The sequence below is a fragment of the Somniosus microcephalus genome, chromosome 28 (assembly GCF_052327205.1).
Source record: "Somniosus microcephalus isolate GS21.2 chromosome 28, FLI_Smic_1.0, whole genome shotgun sequence".
NCBI lineage: Eukaryota > Metazoa > Chordata > Chondrichthyes > Squaliformes > Somniosidae > Somniosus > Somniosus microcephalus.
The window spans coordinates 34,969,888-34,995,066 of record NC_141014.1 but is presented as its reverse complement, the minus strand read 5'-3'; the positions used below and the strand labels follow the sequence as shown (position 1 = coordinate 34,995,066).

At 48.1% G+C, this 25,179-nt stretch overlaps 1 protein-coding gene across 4 annotated transcripts in view; it reads right to left on the bottom strand.

Moving 5' to 3' along the window:
* Positions 1-380: 380 nt before the first annotated feature.
* The window catches only part of ruvbl2 (RuvB-like AAA ATPase 2), a 38,734-nt gene continuing 13,935 nt past the window's right edge, over positions 381-25,179 (bottom strand). The window contains exons 10-17 of one of the 4 annotated variants that reach the window (XM_085969772.1): positions 22,199-22,293; positions 21,920-22,038; positions 20,638-20,757; positions 17,501-17,630; positions 16,268-16,382; positions 14,184-14,257; positions 10,817-10,853; positions 381-1,430 (exon numbers count right to left, since the gene is read on the bottom strand). In XM_085969772.1, the coding sequence (XP_085825898.1) occupies positions 1,405-1,430; positions 10,817-10,853; positions 14,184-14,257; positions 16,268-16,382; positions 17,501-17,630; positions 20,638-20,757; positions 21,920-22,038; positions 22,199-22,293 (716 nt within the window). In that variant the 3' untranslated portion in view covers positions 381-1,404. The remainder of the gene's footprint in view (positions 1,431-10,816; positions 10,854-14,183; positions 14,258-16,267; positions 16,383-17,500; positions 17,631-20,637; positions 20,758-21,919; positions 22,039-22,198; positions 22,294-25,179) is intronic. The other 3 variants (XM_085969774.1, XM_085969775.1, XM_085969773.1) reach the window with 3 other exon arrangements.

Below are 25,179 nucleotides of genomic sequence, written 5' to 3'. Positions count from 1 at the left end.
TCTCTGACTCCAGATTGGCAGGTCCTACATGTTTCCGAACCCGGGTGCTAGTGAACGTAGCTTCCTTGTTGTATGAATGGCTAGCATCATGTCACACTGGCCCGTCATGAGGCGCTTTTGGACTAAGGTATGCTGGGCAGTGTAGAGGGAGCTTTACTCTGCGCCATCCCATGATCTACCCCAGCTCAGAGAACTTAATGGACCCGTGTAGAAGGACTTTGCCCCGCATCAAACCTGGCCTGAAAGTACACAAGTGGGAACGTGTTATAATCCTAGAACTGACTGCCCTAACACATAGCTGACTATGGAAATATTATCAAAAATTTCACTGTGGAGTAAAGATTGATGTTAAGGTACACTCCATACATGGTACAGAAGAGCTCCTTTAAACTGGTTGTTTATGCGACTACATTTGTGTGATACAGAACTTGACATTTTCAAATCTTGGAGTATTAAATACTATTTAAACAGTACAACATAACTCACCGGATACCTTGCGAGTAGGAATTGAAAATTCTGCACCACAGGACGGACTCCTACCGGAATGGCTTGAAAAAAAAAGTGCAGTCCTGTCAAATCAAGCTGCACACTATTGAGACAGGACCAGGCATACCAACAGAACGCCCAGGGCTCAATCCCTGGTCTGTGTTGGAGTTTGCGGAGCTCGGATGGGACAGCAGCTGCGATTGGTCCCAGCAATCCTGGGCTGGGTGGGTGGGGGGGGGTTAAAAATCAGCCAGCGTTCCTGATCACCGTTCAGTAAGGCCCGCTTGATGCGGTCAGGCGAGGACAGGATTGTGCTAACGGGCCGGCATCTCCCTTTTGGGCGAGGCAGTGGAGGGTTGCTGGCAATGTTCCCTTTAAGCTGCGCGGCTCTCCGGACCTCCTGCCCGGCCGGCTTTTCGATGAGGAAAAACCCGCAAATGATCGGCATTTTGAACGGGCAGCGCAGCCGCTTAAAATGCCCCCCTGCAATTAATTTTTTTTTTTTTTTTTTTTTTTTTTAAACTGGAACACCGGTTGCTGGTGCCTGCGAAGCTGTACCCCAGCAAGTCAGCGGCTGCGAGAAATGGGCAGTAGACCAGTCCGACTGAGACCGGGGGGGGGGGGGGTGGGTGTGGGGTCGAACTCGCTGCGCAAAGCCCTCTGGTGCGCTGGCCTCCACCAGCCCAGCCATCACCGTAACTTCATAGGAGGTGTACTGTGACCAACGGAGCACGAGCCGCCAAAAACAAAACCCGCAGCAAATTTCAAGTCTTTCAGAATTTATTGTACAAAAAAAAAAAATCTGTGAAAAGATAAAAAAAAGTGACAAATATGCTTCAAACCAACAAAATGATCAGGTCTCCATTGCAACATCTTCAGAGCTTTTAACCACTAAAAGCATTCACGTCATCTCCAAGGTTAAGTGGTGTCCATCGATTCACCTTCTGCAAAACAAAAGGATAAAGTGACTAAATTTGTGTGTAAACACACCACGCCAGATTTCAGTCATGTTTTAAAAGGCATTTCTACCCCCTAGCCCCACCGATGGATTAGTAGCAACGTTCCCGCTAAGCTGTGCGGCCATCTGGAGGTCCCGCGCAGGCCGCGCACCGGCTTTTACGTGGGAGAAACCGCGCATGTGTGAAAATTTGAATGGGCCACGCAGCCACTTAAAGGGACCGAGCACCAAAAATAGAAAGGGGACATTGCCTAGTAGGGACAGACACTGCACGGTGCAGCACAGAGCCATACAGGGTTTGATCTGTGCGGAGTTGGCGGATCTCAGTCTCGGGAGCCGCGGAGGTGCTACAACTGGCCTCAAGTGTTTCCCTGGGCAATGGAGCCAAGGCTCCCAGTCCTGACTGCTATCCAGTTACCACTGCAGGAATGTGTGAGTGTGTGCACCTCAATGTGAGGGCAGCATCAAGCGTGATATCACCACCCTGCCCCTTACCGTGGTGCATTTCTTTTATTGCTGCAACACACAGGCAGAGAAGCCCTTTAGTGCAATACGTCATTCCATTTCCATGCGGGATGTGCAGAGGCAAAGTTGCAGCACGGGGTGAGCCCAGGCTTGTTGTAACGGGCCAGTTGATGGCCATGTATTACCAATAGAACAACATGGCCTTGTAGATAATACAATACCAATTTTAAAACACCAAGTAAAAACAGTCAGAGGGAGGCACAGGAGACTATAATGGAGAATGGGCAACAGTCAGGTTTCTTCAAACTGACTTGGAAGTATATCGGCCGTTCCTTCATCGTCGCTGGGTCAAAATCCTGGAACTCCCTCCCTAACAGCACTGCGGGAGCACCTTCACCACACGGACTGCAGCTGTTCAAGAAGGCGACTCATCACCACCTTCTCAAGGGGAAACTAGGGATGGGCAATAAATGCTGGCCTTGCCAGCGACACCCACATCCCCTGAATGAATTTAAAAAAAATCAGTGACGGGGGGGGGGGGGGTGGGAGAATGGATGGACCTCACAGCCAAGCCTGACCATGGTCTCATTCAATGTGTACTTTCCAATAGCAGTCACTAGGCAGTGACTAGGAGTGGATGCCCTGGGTGATTTTTGCCCTTCCCTAGCCGGGGGCTGATAAGGTTTACGTTGGCAGTCCCACTTCTGTCCCAGCTGAGACTGGCTAAACTCCTCGGTCAGATTTCACTTCACAAACTCATAAACTCACCAGCTTTACAACTTTGAAGGCGATCTTACATTTTCCCCCTCAAGCACGTTAAGAACAAAACGCTGGCCAACAATTACTAAAAGAGAGTCTCACTATCACTTTGTTTGTTTCGGTAAACCCTTTTGTCTGGTTCCCCCCCTCAACCCCCCCCACATCAGGCCATGTAACAACTGACGCTCAGGACAAACGGCGCCCAGGTCTCTGCCACTGCGCCTCTGAACCAGTCACTAGAGATACAAGCACGGGGAACAAGTCGTCCTCGTTCCATCTGCTTTCCGTCTACCACAGGCACTGTTCAGCACAGCTCAGTGGCGCAGGGAGAAGCGAGAGAAATCAAAGTTGGTTTCTGCCGCTCCACAGACCGCAAAGCCACTGGGGACCACTCCCCTTTAAATAGGAAGTCCCATCACCAGCACCAACCAGTTCCAAAGAGCTACATTTATGTATCGCTCCTGAAGGAGCTGCCTTCGTCTGGGACACAGGCTTCAGCAGCCTCCAGCGCCTCCTCCAACTGCCCAGTCGTCATGTATGAACCCGCAAAGTGAGCGCAGTCTGGCTATTCATAGGAACAGGAGGAGGCCATTCAGCCACTCGAGCCTGTTCCGCCATTCAATGCGATGACTGATCTGTGACCTAACTCCATATTCCTTAATACCTCTGGTTAAGAAAAATCTATCAACCTCAGATTTGAAATTAACAAATGACCTGCCGGTTGCGGAAGAGAGTTCCAAACTTCTACCACTCTTTGTTTGAAGTGTTTCCTAACTTCACTCCTGAAAGGTCTGGCTCTAATTTTTAGGCTATGTCCCCTAGTCCTAGGCGACCCAACCAGTGAAATAGTTTTTCTCCATCTACCCTATTCGATGGTGAAGAGCATCATCGTCAAGTCTGATCCTGTTCTCACTCAATGTCTACAGACGTTGCAGGATAGAAACTAGGGAAACTTTTCACATTCATAGTCCAGGGGCAATGAGACCAAGTGCTGATCAGATCAACAAGCAGCACAGACAGGGACTGTAATGAAATCTGTTTGTCTTGATCCTGTATTCGCTTTGCACTCATGTATATTACCCTCCCCCACTGTGTATAGTTTCACTTCCTCTTTCCCGACTAACCTGGGATGTTCCAGGTCTTGGCTCTTGGCTCCGCCCCTGACTTCTCTTACATAAAGATCCCAGGATCTGTATGACTCATTCCTGTGAACCAGTCGGCGTGTTGAGATGTTAGCTCTGATCTTAGTGATTAAAAGCCAACTTGTTTAAGTCTATAACTTCTAGTTTTGTGGTTATTGAAGGCCCTTCAATTTTAATCACTAAAGAATACTAGGATGGATCGACTCTTAAAACCAGAACGTCTGGACTTGGATCCACATTCTGCTGAAGCATCAAATCAATTTGGACACTGGCTCAAATGCTTCGAACTCTTCGCGGGGGACTCATCCGCTAGCGAGGTAGATAAACTGAGTCTACTGACTACTCGCGTAAGTCAGCGGATTTATTCGTTCATCCGGGACGCCACCTCTTACACGGAGGCCATCACTATCCTGAAGGCCCAATAGCAGAGGCCGGTAAACGAAGTGTACGCCAGACATCTGCTGGCTACACGCAGGCAGCGACCAGAGGAATCAATGGACGATTTCTTACAGGGCCTAAAGGACCTGGTCCGGGACTGTAACTGCAAGGCCGTGACGGCCAACGCGTACTCTGACGAATTGGTCCGCGATTCCTTCATCACGGGCCTCAAATCGAATTATATCCGGCAGAGACTGCTGGAGGTGGTGGTTCTGGACTTAAAAAAGGCAGTGGCCACTGCGCGATTGCTGGACGTGGCCCAGAAAAACTCTGACTCTTATTCTTCCGGCCATGCGGCCCTCACCGCCTCGTGCGCGCCGAGGGGGCTGCCATCTTGGAATCAGCCATCTTCCCATCCAGGTCTCAGACCAGCTCTACGCCGCCGGAGTCCCCACACAGAAGTTCACCCAGGAGTCCTACTACAGCGGCAATGTCTCGAGGCCCGAAATGCTACTTCTGCGGCCAGGCCAAGCACCCCAGACAACGATGCCCAGCGAAGGACGCTACATGCTTCAAATGTAAGAAAAAGGGGCATTTTAGCAAAGTCTGCAGGGGGAATCCGATTTCCAACTCCGTCACCGCCTCGTGCGTGCCGTGCGGGCCGCCATCTTGGGATCCGCCATCTTTTCCCGACTCAACGGCCGCCCAGGGCCCAACAGTGGCTTCGATCACGGTGGATCAATCCAGGCCACACCCGTTGACAAAATCCATGATGGACATACAGGTAAACGGGAATTTAACGAAATGTTTAATTGACTGTGGGAGTACCGAGAGTTTTATCCACCCTAGCCTGGTACGGCAGCACTCATTAACGGTAACCCCTACACGGAGCAGAATTGCTATGGCTGCTAAGCCCCACACTTTGGACATTTTGGGCTACTGTGTGGTAACACTGACTGTAAAAGGCACGGACTACAAGGATTTAAAACTCCTCGTGATGCCAGAACTCTGTGTTAATGTAATCTTGGGCCTGGACTTCCAGTGCCACCACGAAAGTGTCACGCTAGCATATGGCGGGTCCCAGCCGCCACTCACAGTCTGTGGCCTATCAACCTTAAAAATCAGCCCGCCCTCTTTATTCGCTAATCTCGCTCCGAACTGCAGGCCCACAGCGACCAAAAGTAGACGGTACAGTCTGGAAGACAGGCACTTTATCAAGGCGGAAGTGGACAGGCTCCTGCGGGAAGGCATTATTGAATGCAGTACCAGTCCGTGGCATGCCCAAGTAGTCATAGTTAAAAATAGCGAAAAGAAACGGATGGTAATTGACTACAGCCAGACTGTTAATATTTATACCCAGCTGGACGCCTACCCTTTACCCCGCATATCAGAAATGGTCAACCAGATTGCGCAATACCGAGTCTTCTCGACTATCGACCTCAAATCCGCGTATCACCAGCTCCCCATTAGAACGGAGGACCGCCCATACACCGCCTTCGAGGCGAACGGGCGCCTCTACCATTTTCTCAGAGTGCCCTTCGGGGTAACAAATGGGGTCTCGGTCTTCCAACGTGAGATGGACCGCATGGTTGACGAGAATAAACTACAAGCTACCTACCCCTATCTGGACAATGTCACTATGGACAGTGACCCTGTTCCTGGGACTAGGGACAGGGTCACGGGCAAGGCTTGGAAGCTAAGCAGAGCCAGGCCTGGTTAGTACCTGGAGGGGTGACCATCAGGGAAGACCAGGTGCAGAAGGTCACGGAAGGAGCCCCGAGGAGGGGCGGTTGGTGAGAAGGTCACGGAAGGAGCCCCGGGAGGGGCGGCTGGTGAGCAGGCCCGGGCGTTGGGCTGAAGATTGTCGGACAGGAGGAATGGTGGAAATGGAATGGCGGCGCACACAGACGCAGCGGCTTTGCTTTTCCCAGGACGGTGCTATTTACGTTTAATGTTAATGTTATTTGTACTGGACTCATGGGAGCTTGCAAGATCACATTTCGTTGTTCATGTACTTGTGCATTGTACAATGACAATAAAGTTGAATTATTATTATTATCTGCGGGCACAACCAGCAAGACCACGATCTAAATCTTGCGAGATTTTTAAAAACTGCCCTAAAGCTGAATCTAACCTACAACAAAGACAAATGTGTCTTCAACACAACCCGTCTCTGTATCCTCGGCTGTGTGGTGGAAGATGGGGTAATTGGACCGGACCCTGACCGATTACGCCCCCTAAAGGAACTGCCCCTGCCACGCAATCCCAAAGCTTTAAAAAGGTGCCTGGGATTTTTTTCGTATTATGCCCAATGGGTGCCCAATTACTCTGATAAGGCCCGACCCCTCATTAAATCGACGTCCTTCCCACTGTCAGCTGAAGCTCGGGAGGTTTTCACCAGTATTAAACAGGACATTGAAAGGGCTGCACTGTGTGCAGTGGACGAAAGCATTCCCTTTCAAGTCGAAAGCGATGCGTCAGACTTTGCCTTAGCTGCGACCCTCAATCAGGCTGGGAGACCTGTGGCCTTCTTCTCCCGAACCCTTCAGGGACCTGAAATCAGGCACTCTTCTGTCGAGAAGGAGGCACAGGCTATAGTGGAGGCAGTGCGGCACTGGAGACACTACCTAGCCGGCAAACGTTTCACCCTGCTCACCGACCAGCGGTCGGTGGCTTTCATGTTTAATAACAAAGGGGGAAAATCAAGAATGACAAAATACTCAGGTGGAGGATCGAACTATCCACGTTCGACTATGATATTATGTACAGGCCGGGAGCCCTTAATGAACCCCCAGATGCCCTATCGCGGGGAATGTGTGCCAGCATTCATACGGACAAATTACAGGGTGTCCACAACGACCTCTGTCACCCAGGGGTCACCCGACTATACCATTTTATAAAGTCCCGCAATCTGCCCCACTCCATCGGAGGAGGTCAGGGCAATGACCAGAGCCTGCCGCATCTGTGCGGAATGCAAGCCTCGTTTCTACAGGCCTGACCGTGCACACCTTATCAAAGCCACATGGCCATTCGAGCGCCTAAGTCTGGACTTCAAGGGACCCCTTCCCTCTACCGACCGTAACGTATACTTCCTCAATATCATTGATGAATATTCCCGCTTCCCCTTCGCCATTCCCTGCCCAGACATGACCAGTGCCACGGTCATCAAGTGTCTCTAATCTATTCTGCATGTTTGGCATGCCGAACTACATACACAGCGATAGGGGGACGTCATTCATGAGTGACGAGCTGCGCCAGTTCTTGCTCTCGAAGGGGATAGCCACTAGCAGAACCACTAGCTACAACCCCCGGGGTAATGGGCAAGTGGAAAGGGAGAATGCTACTGTTTGGAAGGCTGTCACGTTAGCCTTAAAGTCAAAAGGCCTTCCGACCTCCCGCTGGCAGGAAGTCCTCCACTCCATAAGGTCTCCGTTATGTACTGCTACTAACGCTACCCCTCACGAAAAGATGTTCGTTTCCCCCCGGAAATCCACCTCGGGCATATCTCTACCCGCGTGGCTGACGTCTCCGGGGACAGTACTATTGCGGAAGCACGTGAGAGGCCATAAAACGGACCCCCTTGTGGAAAAGGTACAGCTCCTCCATGCAAACCCTCAGTACGCCTATATCGAATACTCTGACGGGCGAGAGGACACTGTTTCCATAAAAGACCTCGCTCCCTCGGGGGGCGGAGAGAACGATGGGAGACTACCCGATGAAGACCTACACTACAAAGAGACAGGACGCCCAGAGGTATCAATACCCAACTTTAACCTGGAGGACACTGCAGATAACCTGGAAGACACTGCGGAGGCCCGGACAGCGGAGGAACCAGAATCCACTCCCCTAGAGGCACCCCAACCGGCTTTGCGCCGATCACCGAGAACTGCAAAACCTCCTGACAGACTCACTTATACCAACTTTTAAGAAACATCACCCCGATGGACTAAATCTATAGAAGGGGTGAATGTAATGAAATCTGTTTGTCTCGATCCTGTATTCGTTTTGCACTCATATATATTACCCTCCCCCACTGTGTATAGTTTCACTTCCTCTTTCCCGACTAACCTGGGAGGTTCCAGGTCTTGGCTCTTGGCTCCGCCCCTGACTTCTCTTACATAAAGATCCCAGGATCTGTATGACTCATTCCTGTGAACCAGTCGGCGTGTTGAGATGTTAGCTCTGATCTTAGTGATTAAAAGCCAACTTGCTTAAGTCTATAACTTCTAGTTTTGTGGTTATTGAAGGCCCTTCAGGGACCAACCCCGTGACCTCTAGTCTGTACGGCTTAGCTCGACACCAGGTAGTCGCTGTACCCATTGGGCCATCGGGAAACTCCCTTGAATTCCCATTTATTTTTTGAAATAAAGTGTACAATCTAAAAAGATGCTGTATATAAGGTGTTCAGGAAAGATAGGTGTTATAATTCATCAAGAAACTTCTCGTGAAATAACACTGGACAGCCAGCTGGTGGCGCCGTCCAAGGAGTATAAATACTCGGGCATGGGCCCAGCTTTCCAGGGACATTTTGTAAGACAAGGAACTAGAGAAGTACAACTAGACCTCCATGTTCTGAAACAAGTTGATTTCAGCCTTGCTTTATACTCGAACCAAGTGCGTAGTGAGTTTTATTACGTCAATAGGGAAGCCATTTAGGACAGAGATGAGGAGGAATTTCTTCACCCAGAGAGTGGTGAACCTGTGGAATTCTCTACCACACAAGGCAGTTGAAGCCAATTCATTAAATATATTCAAGAAGGAGTTGGATATATTTCTTGGAGCTAAAGGGATCAAGGGATATGGGGAGAAAGCAGGGACAGGGTACTGAATTTGGATGATCAGCCATGATCTCATTAAATGGCGGAGCAGGCTCGAGGGGCCGAATGGCCTACTCCTGCTCCTATCTTCTATGTTTCTATGAAAGAAAGGAGGTGGGGTGGCAGTATTGGTTAAGGAGAATAGCAACATGAGGGGAAACTTTTTTTTTAACACAGCGCGTGGTTAGCATCTGGAATGCACTGCCTGAGAGGGTGGAGGAAGCAGACTCAATTGTGGCTTTCAAAAGGGAGTTGGATAAGTATCTGAGGGGAAAAGATTTGCAGGGCTCCGGGGAAAGGGCGGGGGGAGTGGGACTAGCTGAAGTGCTCTTGCAGAGAGCCGGCACGGGCTCGACGGGCCGAATGGCCTCCTTCTGTGCTGTAACCGTTCTATGATTCTAGGTTCAGGTTGTGCAATTTTGATTTTTTTTTTTGTTTTAGGTTAAAAGTTAGGAACAACTCGGATCAGCTTCCGAGTGGATTCTTAAGCTTGGCAATGAAGATAGTCACTAAACCAACCCGGAATCAAAATTGGAGGACACTGAACAACCTGCCAGCACTCCAGTGAGTTGTGGCAGAACCATTGAAAAGCACAGGGAAAGTCATTAATTTATAATAAACATTCATAATAAAGATTGCTAGCCCCCTCCCCTCCAGACCCTAATGTAAATGACCATTCTTCACCTGCAAGCCAAATTGGAGAATGCTGGTGGACTATTCGCCCATTGAGGCCATCAGAATCTAGCCCAATGCGGTTTTCACCAAATACATACACAGAGCAATGACCGGAAACTTGGATCACACCGTTTTGTAATCTGACGGCAAGAGCTCATTTATGCCACAGATCGTTATTCAGATTGAAATCTTTTCCCGTAATGATGTATGTCATTGTCCCATGCAATGTTCCCCCAAATTGTTCTTTTGGGCGCGCGGTCCCTTTAACGGGCTGCGCAGCCCATTCCACATTTCGGGCATTCGCGAAATCTCCCACTGAGAAGACGGGAAGCGGCCTGTGCGGGACCGCCAGGCAGCTGTACGGCCGTGCAGCTCTGCGGGAACGTTGGTCCCAGGTTTGATTCCCAATCTGTGCCGGGTTGGCCCATCGCTGCCCGGCAGTTTTGACGGCACTACAATTGGCTTCGTCTTCCCGGGGCCTGGGAAAGGGGCAGAGGGAAATTAGCCAGGGTTCTTAGTCCCACTCTTGACTGCGTGTGTGCACCGGCTTGTTTGTACATGCATGTCCGTGTGCGTGTGTGTGTGTAGTGAGCGAGGACAACCCCCTCGCTGATGCGGCATGCTAACATTCATCATCCAGGGTCACATGTGAACAATGGTCTGGTGGATAAAGTACTGGAAGGCTACAACTCCCCCCCTCCCAGCAGTGGACCCCAATTTGAGTAGCACAAAGTGAAATACAAGGCTGTACAAAATGGAAAGTGTTAGAAGCCCAGCAGAGAGGGGTAATTCAAGGCAATACAATTTGTGTCAAACGACTGAATTACATTCAATGCCATGAGCATGGCATAATTCCCAGTCACAGCTCTTTGTAACCTTTTCTGTTTATGTAGCAAGATAATTAAACTTGAATAGTGAAAGAATACTGTGGGTATGTGGATCTATCTGGAATGTTAGACAAGTCAAACCCTCAACGTTGAGAATCCTGAGCTAAGATCGAGGCCCCCCTTGGTGAATCTGTTGGGTTAAAATGGAGGCTCCCTTGGTGGGACTGTAGTGTTGAAATGGAGGGCCTCAGTGAGATGTTCCCATTTTAAACTATCATTTCTAAATGGTATAGGACTGAAAGCTTGTACCTCTTTTGAAAGCTGGAGGTGGTGCTCCTTTCTCACTCTGAATGGGTGAAAGAAGCACAGGATTTATTAAACTCTACTGCTTGCACGCAGCCAGTACAGACAAACAGACAATTACTAAGGATGCACAATATAAAAACATAATTTTTAGGAACAGGCAGAAGCCAATGGTCCCAACAAGCCCTGTTCCCTTTGAGTGATTTCAATCCCAATAACCTCCTTCTTTCTCTGGAGTAAATTCGCCGCTGAATTTACCCTTACATTTCCTCGCGGCTGGAGAAGAACTTGGAGTGGGAAGGGGAGTATCTAGTTGTCGTGGTCCACGTAGGAACCAACGACATAGGTAGAACTAGGAATGAGGTTCTGCTGAGGGAGTTCGAGGAGCTAGGATCCAAATTAAAAAACAGAACCTCAAAAGGTAATAATCTCTGGATTGTTACCTGAGCCACGTGCAAATTGACATAGAGGCCAACAGATTAGAGGTTTAAATGCGTGGCTCAAAGAGTGGTGTGGGAGAAAGGGGTTTCAGTTCATGGGGCACTGGCACCAGTACTGGTTAAGAGGGAGCTGTTCCGTTGGGACGGGCTCCACTTAAACCGGGCTGGGACCAGTATCCTGGCGAACCAAATAACTAGGGCAGTAGACAGGGCTTTAAACTAATGAAGGGGGGGGACGGGAGGATTCAGGAAAGAGTAACTTTAAAAGCAGCGAGAGAAATGTCAAGGCTCTGGAGCAGAGTAGAGTTTTGAGTAAAAATAAGCAGAGTGGGTCAGGAAGGGACAGAGAGAGTAACAAAGGTAATAAGGCATCACTGACTAAGTTGACATCGGGGAAAAATAGAAATAAGTCAAAGCTAAAGGCACTATATCTGAATGCGTGAAGCATTCGCAACAAAATAGATGAATTAATAGCGCAGACAGAAATAAACAGGTTTGATCTAATAGCCATAATGGAGGCATAGTTGCAAGTTTGGGAACTAAATATTCCAGGATACTTAACTTTTGGAAGAGATAGGCAAAATGGAAAAGGAGGAGGGGTAGCCCTGATAATAAAGGTTGGAATATAGACAGTAGAGAGAAAGGATCTTAGCTCCGAAAATCAAGAAGTAGAATCAGTTTGGGTGGAGCTAAGAAACAGCAAGGGGCAGAAAACAGTGGTGGGAGTTGCTATAGGCCCCCAAACGGTAGTTATAATGTAGGGCAGGGTATAAATCAGGAAATTAGAGGTTCATGTGACAAGGGTAATACAGTAATCATGGGGGACTTTAATCTGCATATATAGACTGGGCAAACCAAATTTGCAGTAATAGTGTGGAGGACGAATTCATGCAAGATAGTTTTCTAGATCAGTATGTTGAGGAACCCACTAGGGAACAGGCTATTTTAAATCTAGTATTGTGCACTGAGAAACGGTTAATTAACAACCTTATAGTAAAGGGGCCTTTAGGGAAGAGTGACCATAATATGATTAAATTTTATATTGAGTTTGAAAGTGACTTAGTTAAATCCAAAATTAGGGTCTTAAATCTAAACATCGTAGCTATGACGGGCGAGTTGGCGAAGGTAGATTGGGAAACTATATTAAAAGGTATGACAGTAGAGACGCAATGGATAGCATTTAAAAAATAAATACACAATTTATAACAAATATACATTCCTTTAAGGCACTAAAACCCCACAGGAAAAGTGGTCCAACCGTGGCTAACAAGAGAAGTTAAAGATAGTATTAGATCAAAGGAAGAGGCTTATAATGTTGCCAAAGAGTAGTAAGCCTGAGGACTAGGAGGATTTTAGAATTCAGCAAAGGAGGACCAAGAAATTGATAAAAAGAAAGGGAAAATAGAATATGAGTGTAAATTAGCAAGAGACATAAAAACAGACTGTAAACGCTTCTATAGGTATGTAAAAAGGAAAATATTAGCGAAAGTAAATGTGGGTCCCTTACAGGCTGAGACAGGAGAAATTATAATGGGGAATTAGGAAATGGCAGAGAAATTAAACAAATACTTTGTGTCTATCTTCACGGAAGATGATGCAAAAAACTTCCCGGAAATAGTGGAGAACCAAGGCTCTAGCGAGAATGAGGAACTGAGAGAAATTAGTATTAGTAAAAAAAAATAGCACTGGAGAAATCTCCTGGACCTGATGACCTGCATCCTAGGGTTTTCAAAAAGGTGGCTATAGAGATAGTGGATGCATTGGTTGTCATTTTTCCAAAATTCCATAGATATACTAGCATGGATTGAGGATTGGTTAACGGACAGAAAACAGAGTAGGAATAAACGGGCCATTTTTGGGTTGGCAGGCTGTAACTAGTGGGATACCGCAAGGATCAGTGCTTGGGACTCAGCTATTCACAACCTACATCAATGATTTGGATGAGGGGGCCAAATGTAATATATCCAAATTTGCTGATGATACAAAGCTGGGCGAGAATGTAAGTTGTGAGGAGGATGCAAGGAGGCTTCAAGGGGATATAGACAGGCTAAGTGAATGGGCAAGAACATGGCAAATGGAATATAATGTGGAGAAATGTGAAGTTATCCACTTTGGTAGGAAAAATAGAAAAGCAAAGTAGTTTTTAAAATGATGAGAGATTGGGAAATGTTGGTGTTCAGAGGGACCTGGGTGTCCTTGTATACGAATCACTGAAAGTTAACATGCAGGTACAGCGAGCAATTAGGAAAGCAAATGGTATGTTGGCCTTTATTACAAGAGGATTTGAGTATAAGAGTAAAGACGTCTTACTGCAATTATGTAAGGCCCTGGTGAGACCACACCTGGAGTATTGTGGACAGTTTTGGTCTCCTTACCTAAGGAAAGATATACTTGCCATAGAGGGAGTGCAACAAAGGTTCACCAGACTGGTTCCTGGGATGGGGGATTGTCCTATGAGGAGAGATTGAGTAGACTAGGCCTATATTCTCTTGAGTTTAGAAGAATGAGAGATGATCTCATTGAAACATATAAAATTCTTACAGGGCTTGACAGGGTAGATGCAGGGAGGATGTTCCCCCTGGCTGGAGAGTCTAGAACCAGGGGTCACAGTCTCAGAATAAGGGGTCGGCCATTTAGGACTGAGATGAGGAGAAATTTCTTCACTCAGAGGGCGGTGAATCTTTGGAATTCTCTACCCCAGAGGGCTGTGGAGGCTCAGTTGTTGAGTATATTCAAGACAGAGATCGATAGATTTTTGAATATTAAGGGAATCAAGGGATATGGGGATAGTGCAGGAAAGTGGAGGAGAGTTGGAAGATCAGCCATGATATTGAATGACGGAGCAGGCTCGAACAGGCCTACTCCTGCTCCTATTTCTTATGTTCTTCGATCCCTTCCAGAAACACATCTATTTGTCTTTTGAACCCACTTACAGTCTTTGCTTCAATGGTCTTCCTTGGTAACTTATTCCTCAAATCCGGTTCCTTTGCCACAGTGGAACACCTTCCTGGATTAAATGTCAAATACTTTCAAAATCTTAAAAACTTCATTGAGATCAACTCAGCCTCTCCTTTATTGCAAAGGAAACAAGACAACTTCCTTAACCATTTGCCATAACCTAAATTCCCAATAACCAGAATCAACTTTGCCACTCTAGCCACACCTTTATGAAGCATGATTGACAATTTAGGTGCACTGTTTGACTTGTGAAATTAATGAAATGTAAGGACTCATAACTTTACGATCGACTAATTTCACGCTATTCAATCGCCAGTGCACATTTTTGATCTCGCTTAAAGCCAGCTGGTATCATTGCAGCAAAAACACTCAAATATTTCTCCCCCTCGCTGCCCCCACTACACACTATTTCCTGAGGCTAAGGTCAGGCTGCCCTCAGGCCTCTGCTAATGCCACACTGTAAGTGGCTGCTAGGAGTTGCACGATAGCGATCGTCCTCTTGATTTTTTCATCCCTCCCTGATCCCATTTTCAGGGGCACGGTGGGCTAGACCTGGGCCGTTGACCTTTTGGATGCAAATCCAGCTTAGAAAAATGGAATGAAAACCTCCTGTCTGCCGGCTGACGACTGGCCGGTCTCAACCCATTACCTCGTGGGCAGCAGTCCACTGCACTAAACTGTGCCTAATTCAGTATTAATTGGAACTAAACTGGCAATCTCGCTCAGAGGCCACGAGATGGCCAGGGAAGGGAAACTGGTGCAGTGGAGGGCACTTGTTTGAGGTTGGAGCGAAGATACAGAAATGGGAGTAGAGGGATCTTTGTGCTGCATCTGATCCAATCTTAGCTGACTGCTTCATGCGAACACTGAATGTCCAAAATGGACAGTCCCCATTTCCCCAGTACCAAGGTCGCTCACTTCGCTAAGTGCCAGGCAATGGTGATCTCTAAAAAGAAAAGATCAACCACCTCTTCTGCATCTCCTACTGCCCCACCATCAACCGCCTGGGCTCACCACCAACGTTCTCTAATTTTTTTTGGCCCGCGCGGCCCCTTATTGGGTGGCGCAGGCCATTCAAACTTTCATGCATGCGCAGTTTTTCTATTTAAAAGTCGGCTCACCGACTGCGCGGGACCTTCAGAGCGCTGCGCGGCCGCCCAGCTTAAAGGGAACGTTGGTCACCGCTGATCAGGAGCTTAATTAGACCAGTCATATTAACCCTGTGGCTACAAGAGCAGAGCAGAGGCTGGATACTGTGCGACAAGTGGCCCATGTCCCGAGTCCTCAAAGTCTCTCCACCATCTACAAGACTCAAGTTAGAGGTGCAGTTGAATACTTGCCACTCAGGAGCTGGGTGCAGCTGCAACTCAACAACACTCAACAAGCTTGACACTATTCAGAACAGAGCATTCTGCTTGATTAGTGCCCCTGCTACTGTGTTCAACATCCACTGCAACTCACCAAACTTGTTTCAACAGCACCTCTCAGCCTCTACCACCAGGAGGGACAAGAGCAGCACTATCATGGAACATCAGCACCACCATGTCAGGCACCATCCTGCCTTGGACATGCACTTTTGTCCCTTCATCATCACTGGTTCAAAATCCTGGACTTCCCTACCGATCAGCATTGCGGGAGCGCCATCGGCACAAAGGACTGCAGTGATACAAGGACTCAGGGCAACTTGGGATGGGCATTATTAAAGCGCCGGCATTGCCCACACCAAGAAAAAATGGAAAGAGAAAAGGCGCAAAATTAGCTGAGAAAGAAATTACAATTGGAGTCATTCTCCGAATGGATTGTTGACATCAGGAAAGTTTACCACACGTGGAATCATTGGGAGGGGAACATGCCCATTAATGCTGTGCTTGGCATTGTCGCTACAGCAAGGTACTGTGCCATCAGAGCACCGCACTGTATTTTATTTTATATGCCCTGGACTCCAGCAGAGAGAGCACGTGGGTGACTGGCAATATCCTCCACAGCCTCCGACGAGATGGCTACAGCCAAGATTTCACTTATTAATAATCCGCAGCCACTGCCGCAGGGCTGAACTCACTCATTTCGTTGAACATGAAGGCGTCCTGGTATTCTTTCATGTACTGTGTTGAGCGCGACTCATCCAGGAAGAGGGAGTAAACACGCTTAATGTCATCCACTTGCACCTCTGTTCCCTGGTGCAAACAAAAAAGAGGATACAACTGTTACGAGAACTAAAATGAGAGAGAGAAATTGGGGAGAGGAGTGGAAAAAGGCACAGACCAGATGATGCAGCAAGTGAGACGGAGTCTTTTCACCTCTGGGATCGAATCCATCCACACTGATGAGATGAAAGTCTTCTCTCTGCTGGCTGCAGTGCCCACTTCAAATGAGTTTTGTATTCTCTTAGCACTTAACTGCCCCTAATTCTGTACTAATTTGAGAGAGGCAACAGGATGGATGGTGTGAGAAATGGAATAATGTCACAATAAAAGGGGTGCTTTTCTGCAGCTGGGGCTGAGGGACAATGTTAGGGGAGAAATACGAGGAGCTTTACTTTGCATCTAATCGTCTGCACCTGACCCAAGAGTGCTTGATGCTGATACGGGCTGCCCAAAAGGGGAAGTGCTCCATTTCCCAGCACTGAACATTTAGAAACATAGAAGATAGGAGCAGGAGTAGGCCATTCGGCCCCTCGAGCCTGCTCCGCCATTCAATATGATCATGGCTGATCCTCTATCTCAATACCATAGTCCCGCTCTCTCCCCATAGCCCTTGATGCCTTTTGTGTCTAGAAATCTATCAATCTCCTTCTTAAATATATTCAGTAGCTTGGCCTCCACAGCCTTCTGTGGTAGAGAATTCCACAGGTTCACCACCCTCTGAGTGAAGAAATTTCTCCTCATCTCAGTTCTAAATGTCCTACCCCATATCCTGAGACTGTGACCCCTGGTTCTAGACCCCCCAACCAGGGGAAACATCCTCCCTGCATCCAGTCTGTCTAGCCGTGTCAGAATTTTATACGTTTCCACGAGATCCCCTCTCATTCTTCTAAACTCTAGTGAATACAGGCCTAGTCGACCCAATCTCTCCTCATACGACAGTCCTGCCATCCCAGGAATCAGTCTGGTGAACCTTCGCTGCACTCCCTCTATGGCAAGTATATCCTTTCTTGGGTAAGGAGACCAAAACTGCACACAGTGCTCCAGGTGTGGCCTCACCAAGGCCTCTCAATGATGACGAGAAGGATACAAAGAAAGGAAAACAAAGAGGAAAATTAACTTTTAGAAAAGTGCGCCTGCTCGCGGTTTACCTTGCGCTTCCTGCTGACGAGGTTAGCAGCGGTGATCAGCTGGATGGAATACCGGAGCGACGTTTCCAAGCCGATTCGTGTCAGGACTGTGTATGCATCCTCACTCATCTCCACATCCTCCTCTTCGCACCTGTATGCAGGGCAAACTAAATTTAACGCAGAGGCTGCAGATTCCAAACTAACCCCACTCTGCCAAGTCCTCTTTATTTTAGTTCACACTTTATTTTAGTAACCCCACTCCTGGCCGGCCTCCCACGTTCTAACCCTACGCAAACTTGAGGTCATCCGAAACTCGGCTGCCCGCATCCTAACTCGCACCAAGTCCCGTTCGCCCATCACCCCCGTGCTCACTGACCAACACCGGCTCCTGGATAAGCAACACCTCGATTTCAAAATTCTCATCCTTGTTTTCAAATCCCTCGCCCCTCCCTATCTCTGTAATCTCCTCCAGCCCCACAAACCCCCCCACAGAGAGATATCCGTGCTCCACTCATTCTGCCCTCTTGAGCATTGTTATAATTGTTCCACCATTGGCGACCATGCCCCTAAGCTCTGGGATCCCCCGCATAAACCTCTCCGCCTCGCTACCTCTCATTCCTCCTTTAAGACGCTCCTTAAAATCTACTTCTGACCAAGGCATTGGTCATCCGCCCTAGTTTCTCATGTGGCTCGGTGTCAAATATTTTGTCTTGTAATACTCTTGTGCAGCGCCTTGGGACATTTTACTACGTTAAAGGCACTATATAAATACAAGTAGTTATTGTTATAGTAACAATCGTATTTTCCTTTGTTTGTGTACGTGGAACAATAATGGCTCCGTTTAGAAAATGCTCTTCCTCAACCAGATAATAAAAAACGGTAGCAAAATACTGCGGATGCTGGAAATCCGAAACAACAACAGAAAACGCTGGAAAAACTCAGCAGGCCAGGCAACATCCGTGGAGAGAGAAACAGAGTTAACGTTTCAGGTCGAAGACCCTTCGTCAGAACTGGAAAAAAGCAGGAAATGGAAAGCAAGTTTAGGGGCTGGGAAAAGGGGGAGGGGGTGAAAAAACAAAAGGGAAGGTCAGTGATAGGATAGAAAGCAGGAGCGATTAAGAGACATTGAGAGATATTCAAGGCGAGAGGAGGTGGTAATGGGACAGGTTAAGGAACAAAGGATGGCTCTAGATGGGGTGTGAATTGCGCTGGCAGAATGAAGGACAGCGCCACGTGGGAGGGAAGAAGAAAAAATTCTGCCAGCGCAATTCACACCCCACCTTGAGCCATTCTTTGTTTCTTAACCTGCCCCATTACCACCTCCTCTCGCCTTGAATATCTCTCAATGTCTCTTAATCTCTCCTGCTTTCTATCCTATCACTGACCTTCCCTTTAGTTCTTTCACCCCCTCCCCGTTTTCCCAGCCCCTAAACTTGTTTTCCATTTCCTGCTTTTTTTTTCCAGTTCTGACGAAGGGTCTGCGACCCGAAACGTTAACTGTTTCTCTCTCTCCACGGATGCTGCCCTGGCCTGCTGAGTGTCTCCAGCGTTTTCTGTTGTTATTTCAGATAATAAAATACATCAGTGAGCTGTGCCACAAACAAGCAGACCTACGTATGAACGCCAGTGCCTGCTGATACTCTGATGGCGAGCTGCTGATCGTGGCTGGGTTGCCGGGCTACACCGAGTGCAGACAGGACACGCAAGAACCCGAGGAAAGTCAAGGACAAAGCTCGTTGCTTTAGTAGCCTAATTCTTCCAGACAATTTGCTCTGCGAATTAAAATGGAGGGAACTGAATTGTAATCACTGAACAGGACGGAGCTGATGGTAATATAAGCTCTGTATCCTCACCCTGTGTGTTATTCTCTCCCCAGTTTCTCAGCACCATGTCCCACTGTGAGGTAGAGATCAATAATTAAAATGTGCTCAAAATCTGACACGATCACAAAGGCTAATATCCGCCATGCCCATTCAGAGCGATAGGGGCAATACTGATCCAGCAACAGGTCTCACTACATCTTTCTGGCGAAAGGTCATCGACCTGAAACGTTAACTCTGTTTCTCTCTCCACGGATGCTGCCCTGACCTGCTGAGTTTTTCCAGCGTTTTCTACTGTTATTTCGGATTTCCAGCATCCGCAGTATTTTGCTATCATATCTCACTACATCCTGTCGCTTGCTTTATGTTTCCTGTTCATGAGGGTTGGATTTTTAAAAGTTTTCTTTTAGGAAAAGGAAATATATATATCCCCTGGAATATAGAAGTTGATCTGATTGAGGTTTTGAAAGGAATTGATAGGGTAGAGAGAAACTTTTTCCGCTGGTGGGGGGAGTCTCGGACAAGGTGACATAAGCTTAAAATCAGAGGCAGGCCATTCAGGATGAAGTAAGGAAACACTTCTTCACTCTCTCTCACAGAAGTAGTAGATGCTAGCTCAATTAATAATTTGAAGTCTGGAATCAATTGTTTTTTGCTAGCCAAGGGTATTAAGGGATATGGAGCCAAGGCGAGTAGATGGAGTTAGGATACAGACCAGCCGCGATCTCATTGAATGGCACAACAGGCTCGAGGGGCTGAATGCCCTACTCCTGTTCCGATGAGGTGAGTCCAAGTGAAAATGAGAAGGAAGTAGTATTAGGCTAACTTCCCGTCTCCATCTCCCTTCACAGCCCAAGTGGCAATGTCAACTCTACTTCATCACTCCTCAGAGCGAGCTACTTTCTCTGCAGCATCTTAACTTTGTGATTGACTTTAAGTATCTCCTGAACCAGTCAACTCCTTCAGTTATGGAACTGTTTTCTCCAATGTCCTGAAGGCGTTGACTCTTGCCGGGGTACAGTTCCAGCACTACGCCCTCCAGTATCTGACCCAAATGACCTTCCTTAACTCAGTAGTGGTGAGGCCAGTTGAAGCGCTTTTGAACGTGAGCTTACTAGGAGGTACAAGAGTATGGGACACAGGATAATTCAGCGACTGAATTCCCCTCCCACTGTACAAGGACCTCTTCCAACACCTTTTAAGAGATGGCCATGATTGGAAGCTCACTGTGCTGGAGGACAGCAATCACAAACCCACCTCCTACTATTCTGCGGCACGGCGCCTCCTCATTGGCTTTCCCCCCCCCCCCCCCCCCGAGATCAGCACTCAACGGCTCACCTGATCTTTAGAATCTGTTTTGTTTCCTTCTCGTTGTACGGCGATGTCGAGATGATTACCAATCGATCCAGTAAGTCAATTGGAATTCCATGAGGGCTTTTGTAGTTTGTACCACGGATCCTGAAAAACACAAGACATTATGTTCCGATGAGGTGAACCAGTTGTACAGGGCCTTGGTGAGGCCACACCTTGAGTATTGTGTGCAGTTTTGGTCGTCTTATCTGAGGAAGGATGTTCTTGCCATGGAGGGAGTGCAGCGAAGATTCACCAGACTGATACCTGGGATGGCAGGAATGACGTATGAAGAGAGATTGGGTCGATTGGGCTTATACTCGCTGGAGTTTAGAAGAATGAGAGGGGATCTCATTGAAACTTATAAAATTCTAACAGGACTAGACAGACTAGATGCAGGAAGGAAGTTCCCGATGGCGGGGAGTCCAGAACCAGGGGTCATAGTCTAAGGATAAGGGGTAAGCCATTTAGGACAGAGATGAGGAGGAATTTCTTCACCCAGAGAGTGGTGAACCTGTGGAATTCTCTACCACAGAAGGCAGTAGAGGCCAATTCATTAAATATATTCAAGAAGGAGTTAGATATATTAAGCAGGGACCGGGTACTGAATTTGGATGATCAGCCATGATCTCATTGAATGGCGGAGCAGGCTCGAGGGGCCGAATGGCCTACTCCTATCTTCTATGTTTCTATGTTAAGCGGAACGCTTTTTTCCCCCTCCTCACCTTTCGTGACATCAAGGCCTCTCAGCCAACGCGCCCCCCCCCCCCCCCCCCATAAGCTGCACTGCCCGCCTCCCCCACTGATTTTTGCAGTATCCACAATGGAAAAGCCAGTGAGCGGTCTGCGCGGGATCTTGCAGATGACTGCACGGCCACGCAGCTCGGCGGGAACGTTGCTCTCAGCTCAGGTTCACTTTGAGCGTGGACGGGGTGGCCTTCCTTCTCGCCTGAAGGCGCTGACTATGCTGGGACGTGGTTTCGTGGGCACCAAGTGCTCACACAGCCCTCGGAGCTCAGAGAAATTACGCTAGTCTACCCATGGCTACAACAAAAGCACCCCCTAAACAGAAAGAAAACAATTCAACACAATATTGGTTATTTCTGTATAAATCTGAAATCAGAACACCAAGCTCCGTTACCATCAACAACGTAAGATATCTGCAAATTAATAGGAACGTGGCTTTAAGCTTTACCTGTGGCCACGAGGCTCCATACCTACGGGCCTCGCATGGGCTTGGACAGCCCTTATCTACAGAGAGCAGCCGTACCTGGTTATCCCGCGGTTTGTTGCCATGATCAGCACCGGGGCCATGTCGCTCTCTAACCCGCGGTTTAGGAAGGAGAAGCACTCAATGTCCAGCATGTGAACTTCGTCTATAAACAGCACCTGGAAAAGTCCAACACAAGAGACGTAAACACGTCGTACTTTTAGTATTATTTCAAATGCAATGCCCTCAAATGAGGAAAGCCAGTGTTGAGGAATGTTTCTGTACTGTGCTAAACAGGTGTGGTTCCCACCTCTCAGAACTGAATCCTTGCGTACTTACCCCAGGGATTATCTCTGCTTTTCCCTCTTCCCTCCATTCAGCCACCTTGGCGTTGATCTGCTCACGGACTTCAGACTTGATTTCGCCCGTATCGCCTGCGAAGGAGACCCACAAGAACATTGAGGCAAACTTCACATTTAGAGATCAGGGTTGTCCAAGCTTTCTGTCTTTGTGAGCGACACGGGTGCCTACCATGGAGCCTTCGGGGCCGCATACTAAGCTGAAATCCAGGCTCCCATCAGTCTGTATGTATCTCAAGTCGATGTTACCAACAGATCTGGGCGTTCTGATTTAGGATTCCTGAGGTGATAGCCTCAAGAACAGCCAATCATCAGGTCCATGAAAATCAAAATAGGACAAACCGTGAAATACAGGAAACTTTGGTTTATCCAGAGGTTAACTGTCCGGAATGCTCGAGCCACCTGCAAAAATCAGGAGCCGTTTCGTTAGGTTTTTTTTTCTTTTCGTTGCTTTTTTTTTTCCAACCAGTCAGACTCTGCAAGGTCTCGCTGAAGCTGTTGCTAAGCTACAGAGACGCTTGCAAGGTACGGCCGACTGTTTAGAAGCTGTTGCTAAGCAACAGGGTTTGTTGCCAGATACGGAGCTCAAAATCTCCGTATGTTTCAACATTAGCGCTGGTTTGTCCGGCAGTTTTGATGGGACGGCAACAGCTCGGTCCCGTCAGTGCCGGATATCACAAAGTTTCCTGTAGGAGCAAAACTGAGACAGATGCGCCTGGGCTTTGTGACCCAGACTGCCAAGGCTATGGGGAAGGAAAGGTGATATATGGTTTACAGGCTGTAGTTTGGACACCCTCTGTTCTACACTATGGGGTTCATGAATCTCTGGGATGTACTATGAGGAGAGATTGAGTAGAATGGGCCTATACTCTCTGGATTTTAGAAGAACGAGAGGTGATCTCATTGAAACATATAAGATTCTGAGGGGGATAGACAGAGTAGACGCCGAGAGGTTGTTTCCCCTGGCTGGAGAGTCTAGAACTAGGGGGCAGTGTCTCAGGATAAGGGGTCGGCCATTTAAGACTGAGAGGGAGTAGCAGAGGGTGAGCTTCTTCAGTCAGAGGGTGGTGAACCTTTGGAATTCTCTACCCCAGAGGGCTGTGGATGCTGAATCGTTGAGTACATTCAAAGCTAAGATCGATAGACTTTTGGACTCTAGGGGAATCAAGGGATGCGGGGATCGGGCGGGAAAGTGGAGTTGAGGTCGAAGATCAGCCATGATCCTATTGAATAGCGGAGCAGGCTCGAGGGGCCGTATCGCCGACTCCTGCTCCTAATTCTTTTGTTATGAAATACAGTACAAAATCTTTCAACCTACAAACACCAAGGTTGTGGCAGCTGGGAAATAAGAGAATTAAAATAAAATAAAGAGGCAATAAAAATAGCAGTGAGGTGTGGTGTGGCGTTCAGGGTTATTGCACCCAGGCCACAGTATAACCAGAGTGTGACAGAGCTACGTGGTCCATCACTTGTGTTGTGAAAGCCATATCCCTTATCGCCTTATCTGAGGAGGGATGTTCTTGCCATGGAGGGAGTGCAGCGAAGATTCACCAGACTGATACCTGGGATGGCAGGAATGACGTATGAGGAGAGATTGGGTCGATTGGGCTTATATTCGCTGGAGTTTAGAAGAATGAGAGGGGATCTCATTGAAACTTATAAAATTCTAACAGGACTAGACAGACTAGATGCAGGAGGGATGTTCCCGATGGCGGGGGAGTCCAGAACCAGGGGTCACAGTCTAAGGATAAGGGGTAAGCCATTTAGGACAGAGATGAGGAGGAATTTCTTCACCCAGAGATGGTGAACCTGTGGCATTCTCTGCTACACAGTGCAGTTGAGGCCAATTCATTAAATATATTCAAGAAGGAGTTAGATATATTTCTTGAGGCTAAAGGGATCAAGAGATATGGGGAGAAAGCAGGGGCAGGGTACTGAATTTGGATGATCAACCATGATCTCATTGAATGGCGGAGCGGGCTCGAGGGGCCGAATGGCCTACTCCTGCTCCTATCTTCTATGTTTCTATGTTTCCCACAGGGCTGTGAGGGAGCAGCACTGCCATGTCAATGGGATATGTATTCACGGGTTATACCAAAAGTGGTGCAGTTTGATGCATTTGTCTTTGCCCCTCTCATACTGCGCTCGAAGCAGTATGAGAGGTAAAGACCAGGTAGATAACCGGTTTCCCACTCTCTGCCAACGTCACTATAATCAACTTCCAGGAGGTGTAGGACAACAGCTCAGTGGGCCTCCCCCCCGCCTGGCTGAGATCAACCAACACAGCACAAACAATGGACCGTGGGGCCTTCCAGTGCTGTACGGGTTCAGCTCCACACTGGGTAGAGTGCTTTCCTACTGAGACATACGTTCGATCAGCTCCGATGGACGGACCATGTACAGCAGGCACCTCAAAGCACTGGAGAGGTACCACCAACGCTGCCTATGCAAGATCCTTCAAATCCATTGGCAGGATAGGCGCACCAACGTCAGTGTTCTTGCTCAGGCCAACATCCCCAGCATTGAAGCTTTGACCACGTTCGATCGGCTCCAATGGACGGGTCACATTGTCCGCATGCCAGATACGAGACTCCCAAAACAAGCGCTCCACTCGGAGCTCCGACGCGGCAAGAGAGCCCCAGGTGGGCAGAGGAAACGCTTCAAGGACACCCTCAAAGCCTCCTTGAAAAAGTGCAACATCCCCACTGACACCTGGGAATCCCTGGCCCAAGACCACACAAAGTGGAGGAGAAGCATCCGGGAAGGCGCCGAACATCTCGAGTCTCTTCGCCGGGAGCAAGTCAACCCAAGCACCGCACCCACCCACCCCTTCAACCACCGTCTGCCCCACCTGTGACAGAGACTGTAGGTCCCGCATTGGACTCATCAGTCACCTGAAAACTCATTTTTAATGTGGAAGCAAGTCATCCTCGGTTCCGAGGGACTGTCCAAGAAGAAGAA